Source organism: Olea europaea, unplaced genomic scaffold, assembly GCF_002742605.1.
Source record: "Olea europaea var. sylvestris unplaced genomic scaffold, O_europaea_v1 scaffold864, whole genome shotgun sequence".
In the NCBI taxonomy this organism is placed as follows: Eukaryota; Viridiplantae; Streptophyta; class Magnoliopsida; order Lamiales; family Oleaceae; genus Olea; species Olea europaea.
The window spans coordinates 226,285-232,138 of NW_019267092.1; the positions used below are offsets into that span (position 1 = coordinate 226,285).

General features: G+C 38.8%; 1 protein-coding gene across 1 annotated transcript; it reads right to left on the reverse strand.

Annotated features, from left to right (window-relative positions):
- Positions 1 to 1,925: 1,925 nt before the first annotated feature.
- On the reverse strand, positions 1,926 to 2,890 carry LOC111391965. Its single transcript, XM_023017244.1, has 3 exons — positions 2,708 to 2,890; positions 2,179 to 2,654; positions 1,926 to 2,049 (listed from the first exon to the last, which is right to left on the reverse strand). Exons 1-3 carry the CDS (start codon positions 2,888 to 2,890, stop codon positions 1,926 to 1,928), a joined length of 783 nt encoding a protein of 260 aa, XP_022873012.1.
- Between the last annotated feature and the right edge of the window lie 2,964 nt (positions 2,891 to 5,854).

A 5,854-nucleotide genomic window follows, 5' to 3' on the forward strand; every position in this document is an offset into this window, starting at 1 on the left:
TGAACTGAGTTACCACTCTCCTGTCGTTAGTTGGCAAAGCTACAGCTTCAACCCACTTAGACACGTAATCCACTGCCACTAGTATGTATTGTTGACTGTAGGAGAGAGGGAATGGTCCCATGAAGTCAATGCTCCAAACGTCGAAAATTTCAACTTCCAAAATGTTGTTTAAAGGCATCTCGTTCTTCCTTCAGATATTTCCAGTCCTTTGACACTTGTCACAATGTTTCACCATATAATGTGCGTCCTTGAACAACATAGGCCGATAGAAACCCAATTGTAATACCTTTGCTACTGTCTTGGTTGCTGCGAAGTGGCCCCCATACGGTGCAGAGTGACATGACTCTAATACTTGATGCTGCTCTACCTCTGGCACACAACGACGTACGATTTGATTTGGACCCCTTCTATAAAGAATTTGATCATCCCAAAAGTAATGTTTTAGGTCACTGAAGAATTTCTTCTTTTGGTTACTCGAGTAGTCTGGTGGGATGATGGAGCGAGCCAAATAATTGACATAATTAGCGTATCATGGTGTAGTGATAATCTGAAAAAGCATTTCATCAGGAAAAACTTCATTGATTTCTATTGCAGGGTTTGGCTCATGCGATTCGAGGCGAGAAAGGTGATCTGCCACAACATTCTCACTCCCCTTTTTATCTTTGATCTCCAAATCAAACTCTTGCAATAGGAGTATCCATCGAATAAGCCTTGACTTTGCATCCTTCTTGCTTAGTAGATATTTTAAGGCTGAATGATCTGTATAGACAATCACTTTTGACCTAATCAAGTATGATCTAAATTTGTCAACGGCGAACACTACTGCCAAAAGTTCTTTCTCTGTAGTCGCATAATTCATTTGAGCATCATCCAAAGTCTTACTGGCATAGTGAATAACAGGGGAACTCTTCTCCTTTCGTTGACCCAACACCGCCCCCACTGCGTGATCACTGGCATCACACATAAGTTCGAACGGATAATTCCAATCTGGAGAAGCCAATACTGGAGCAGAAACCAATTTTTCTTTAAAGATGTTGAAAGCTGTCAAGCACTCCTCAGAAAAGTGAAAGGGGGCCCCTTTTTCCAGTAGATTACATAATGGCTTCGAGATTTTGAAAAAATCTTTGATGAAGCAACGGTAGAACCCAGCGTGATCCAAGAAACTTCTAACTTCCTTAACTGTTACCAACGGTGGTATTTTTTTGATTACTTGTATCTTAGCTCTATCAACCTCAATACCCCGTGCTGAAATCAAATGCCCTAACACAATCCCTTCCTGAACCATGAAATGGCATTTTTCCCAATTTAATACAAGGTTTGTGTCTTCTCATTGCTGCAGCACTTTTCCCAAGTGTTCAAGGCACCCCTGAAATGATTTTCCAAACACTGAGAAATCATCCATAAACACCTCAATAATATGTCCCACTACGTCTGAGAAAATAAATATCATACAACGCTGAAAGGTGACCGGAGCATTGCAAAGGCCGAAGGGCATCCTCCTATAACCAAAAGTGCCATAAGGGCATGTAAAGGTTGTCTTCTCTTGATCATCAGGTGCTATAAGAATCTGGTTGTACCCCGAATAATCATCTAAGAAATAGTAGTAGGAATGTCTAGCAAGTCTCTCCAACATCTGGTCAATGAAAGGGAAGGGAAAGTGATCCTTCCTAGTGGCGTTGTTGAGTTTGCGATAATCAATGCAGACTCTCCAACTCGTGTCTGTCCATGTAGGGATGAGCTCTTTATTTTCATTTGGGACCATCGTGATTCCTCCTTTTTTTGGCACTACTTGTACTGGACTGACCCAATGACTGTCTAACATGGGATAGATTATTCCTGCATCCAAAAACTTTAATACTTCTTTTCTTACCACTTCCTGCATATTTGGGTTTAATCTGCATTGATGCTCAACTGAAGCTTTGTAATCATCTCCCATCAATATCTTGTGCATGCAAAGCGAAGGACTGATTCCTTTTATGTTTGATATCGTCCATCCTAATGCTATCTTGTGCTCCCAAAGTACTCTTAGCAGCTGATCTTCCTTTGATTCTGTAAGGTTGTTCGAGATAAATACACATAGCGCAGATGAATGGGCAACTGTTTGAGTTCAAGAGTTGGAGCTTGCTGTATAGATGGTAAAGTTTTGTGGGTCTTTCACCGAGCTCCAAACATGGCTACTTGAAAAGTGGTGGTATGGCTGCCAAATAATGTGCATACTCTTCTGCTTCCTCTTTTTTCGATGGCAATTCTTGAGAATGCACCAAGCAAGCCTCAAGCGGATCTTGAGGGTAATTAAGTTTGAATGTCTCTGACACTACTTTCGTTATTATGTCAATCTGCATGCAAGAATCTGGTTCATTCTGAAATCTGAAAGCTCTAAACACGTTGATTGTCAGTTCCTCTTCATCTAACCTCAATATCAACTGACCCTTTTGCACGTCTGTCAGAGCCCTTCCCGTAGCAAAAAATGGGCGACCCAATATGAGGGGGATGTCCTGATCTTCTTCCATATCCAAAATAATGAAGTCCACTGGGAAGATAAACTTATCGACCTTAACCAAAATATCTTCACAAATACCTTGCGGGTTCTTGATTGACCTGTCGGCTAACTGCTGTGAAATTGCAGTCGCTTTGCTTCCCCCAAACCTAGTTTCCTGAAAAGAGATAAAGACATTAAATTAATTCTAGCTCCTAAATTGCACAATGCCTTATCTATATACAAATTACCAATATTACAAGGAATAATAAAACTCCCTGGGTCTTTTAGTTTCGGTGATAATTTGTGTTGGAGAGTTGAGCTGCACTCCTCAGTAAGCATGATCGTTTCATTGTCTTCTAGCTTCCTCTTGTTTGATAAGATGTCCTTCATAAATTTGACGTAGCTGGGCATTTGAGCTAGGGCTTCAGCGAAAGGTATGTTAATGTGCAGCTTCTTAAATACATCCAAAATTTTCTGAAATTGCTTATCTAGCTTGTGTTTTTCCAGTCTCTGTGGAAATGGGATTGGAGGCACATATGCTTTGATAGGAGTGCTTGTCTTAACTCATGGACTACCCGATGACTCGATTTGATTTTCCTCTATTGTTTTGTCTAATTCATCAACTTGCTCCTGGCCCATAGTATGTGTCTTTTCTATGATAGTTGCTAGCCGTTTTACATGTATTTCTGGTAGTTGGACTCCACTCCATTTAGTTATGGCTTTGATCTTTTCCTTAGGGTTTGTCTCGGTGTTGCTAGGTAACGTCCCTTGAGCTTTACCTGATAGTGCGGCTGTAATCTGTCCTACCTGTAGTTCTAAGTTCTTGATTGAGGCCTGTTAATTTGAAAGTTGGTCTCAATTTTAGTAATGTACTGATCCAGCAAATCTTCTAAAGACAGTTTCTTTTCTTGCTATTGTTGCTGCTGTTGGAACCCCGGTGGTTTATTCTGATTGTTACCTCCTTGTCCTTGTCCCTAATTGATAGACCATGAAAAGTTTGGATGATTCCTCCAACCCGGATTAAAGGTGTTGGAGAATGGACTATTTTGCAGTCTCTGGAAGTTCTACGCATAGCTCACTTCTTCAGACTGGTTAACATGTGTAGACGCCAGAGGGCAGTGCGTAGTATTATGATCAGCTCCGCAACCTTCACAAACCAGTGGAGATTGGTGTACCATATTAACTGACTGAGATAGATTATCCATTTTCATTGTAAGAACTTCCATTTGTACAACCAGTGTTGTTACTGCATCTACATTATGAAACCCTACTGTCTTCCTTGGAACTTTCCTATCGGTTGGTCACATCGATTGATTCTCAGCTATTCTTTCATACAAGTCATATGCCTCATCCACATCAAGTTTCATCAACAATCCTCCTGCAGAAGTATCTATCATATTTCTGAATTCTTGTTTTAGACCATAGTAGAATAGATATTGCTGAGCCTTTTTAGGGATGTCAAGGCTGGGGCATTTCCTAAAAAAATTCTTGAATCTCTCCCATGTCTCCGGATAGCTCTCAAGATCCTTCTGCTTGAAAGTGTGGACTTCATTCCAGACTTGATGAACTCGAGAAGGTGGAAAAATTTTCATCGTGAATTTTTGAACCATATCATTCCAAGATTGAATGCTCCCAGGTGGTAAACGAAGAAACCATTCCCTTGCAGTGTCCTTCAAGGTATGAGGGAATAATCTCATTCGAAATGCATCTGTTGATATTTCTTCGTGACTGATTACCTCACATAGCATAAGAAACGCCGAAATATGTTCATGAGGATTCTCTGTGGCTTTTCCAAAGAACTTGATATCTTGGTGGTTTTGGAACAAATTGATGACATCTGGTCTAAGGTGAAAATTAGGTTGTCAAAAGGGAGGATATACTACAGATGGTTGCACTGGTGCTGGAATTGGATTAACATAATCTCCAATTAAGACAGGGACTTCGTTCTGGAAAGCTCTCGATTGATTTGGCTGCAGTATTTGCTCATGACGCTGAACCTGATTCTGTGATTGATTTTAGTTATCGGCCATTCTCCTTGCTTGGCGTTGAACTCTTCTACGATTTCTAAACGTTCTTTCTATTTCGTGATCTATTGGAAAGAGATCTGGCTCGTCAGGATTTTGCAAAAATTAAAGTTGCCTAAAAAGTGTCAAGATACAAGAGAATTAAGCGGTGTAATGGTAGCCTAAAAACAACAACTAAAAATAAATAAAAATAAACGAATTTAAAATATCTAATAATTAAAATTAAAACTGTTATTCCTCGGCAACGGTGCCAAAAACTTGTTCGTCAAAATCCTGCAAGCGTACGGGTTCGTTGTACAAGTAATAATTGTGATGAAAGAGTTATCATCTCACAAGGAATAAGGTCTAATTTCAGTGTATTCGATATAATTAAATTCGTGTGATTAACTAAAAGTTGATGTTTGTTTGAATAGCTAGTTAAGTTCTATAACTAAAAACTGCAAAATTGATGAGAATTTGTTTTAGAATTAAGATGAGTGAATGTATTGGATTTCCGACGCCACTAATCAACTCTTAGTTCTAATTCTCAACCTAGGACAATTATCTCAACTCATGCAATTGTGACAATCGATAATTTCACTTTTATTTATTATTTTTTCCCAAGATATAATAAACCTATGATTACCATGAGACGATCATATTCCTAGTCCGAATTCATATGGCAAACACGCATTGATGTATAGGATTATCACATATGATCGCACACGTCACAAATATTATTCCTAACATTCATTGTCCATACGTTCCAATAACAGTGTTCTACCTACCGTGAGTTTTTCAACACTACGAATAATCAACTTATTGTCCTAATGGTGCGCAAACATTAAAACAAAATATGGATATGCATATTAAAGAAGCCACAACACAAGAATTAAGATAAAAACATAAGGTCTTGAATTAAAAATTAAGAGTCAATCAGTTTTGTCATCCATCCAATACAAAGATATTTAGCCTATCATATTAATGTAGGAAAAACAGGAAAAATAAAAGAACGACATCACCCAAATCATTAAAGTATGAAAAGAATTTGAAATCCTTCACTTTATGCCTTCAATTTCGAATCCAAGTGATGAAGTCTTGTTCTTCAATGTATATTCCGCTCTCTTTTTCCTCTTTGTCGGCTTCCAAGATAATAAAAATTAGGTTCTCCCGTGTTTTAGCCGACTTTTGGTATAAATATAGTGCAAAAAATTTCAAACCAAGACTTTCCAAAACAAAATAAGGAAACAGAATTTTTTTTTGGAATTGAACCATGCGTACGCATGGTTCATTTGGTGCGTATGCATAGTAGCCTCAATTGAGCTTCGAAAATTCAATTTTCCAACCGTGCGTATGCAGGGCCTACAGGCCC

What these genes read in the sequence shown, in the direction of transcription:
- LOC111391965 (XM_023017244.1), bottom strand. Translation starts at nt 2,890, where the DNA reads ATGCCCAGCTACGTCAAATTTATGAAGGACATCTTATCAAACAAGAGG. An exon ending in GTAATTTGTATATAGATAAG is followed by an intron (nt 2,655 to 2,707) that starts GCATTGTGCAAT and finishes ATCTCTTTTCAG; the next exon opens with GAAACTAGGTTTGGGGGAAG. An exon ending in GCCATACCACCACTTTTCAA is followed by an intron (nt 2,050 to 2,178) that starts GTAGCCATGTTT and finishes ACAACCTTACAG; the next exon opens with AATCAAAGGAAGATCAGCTG.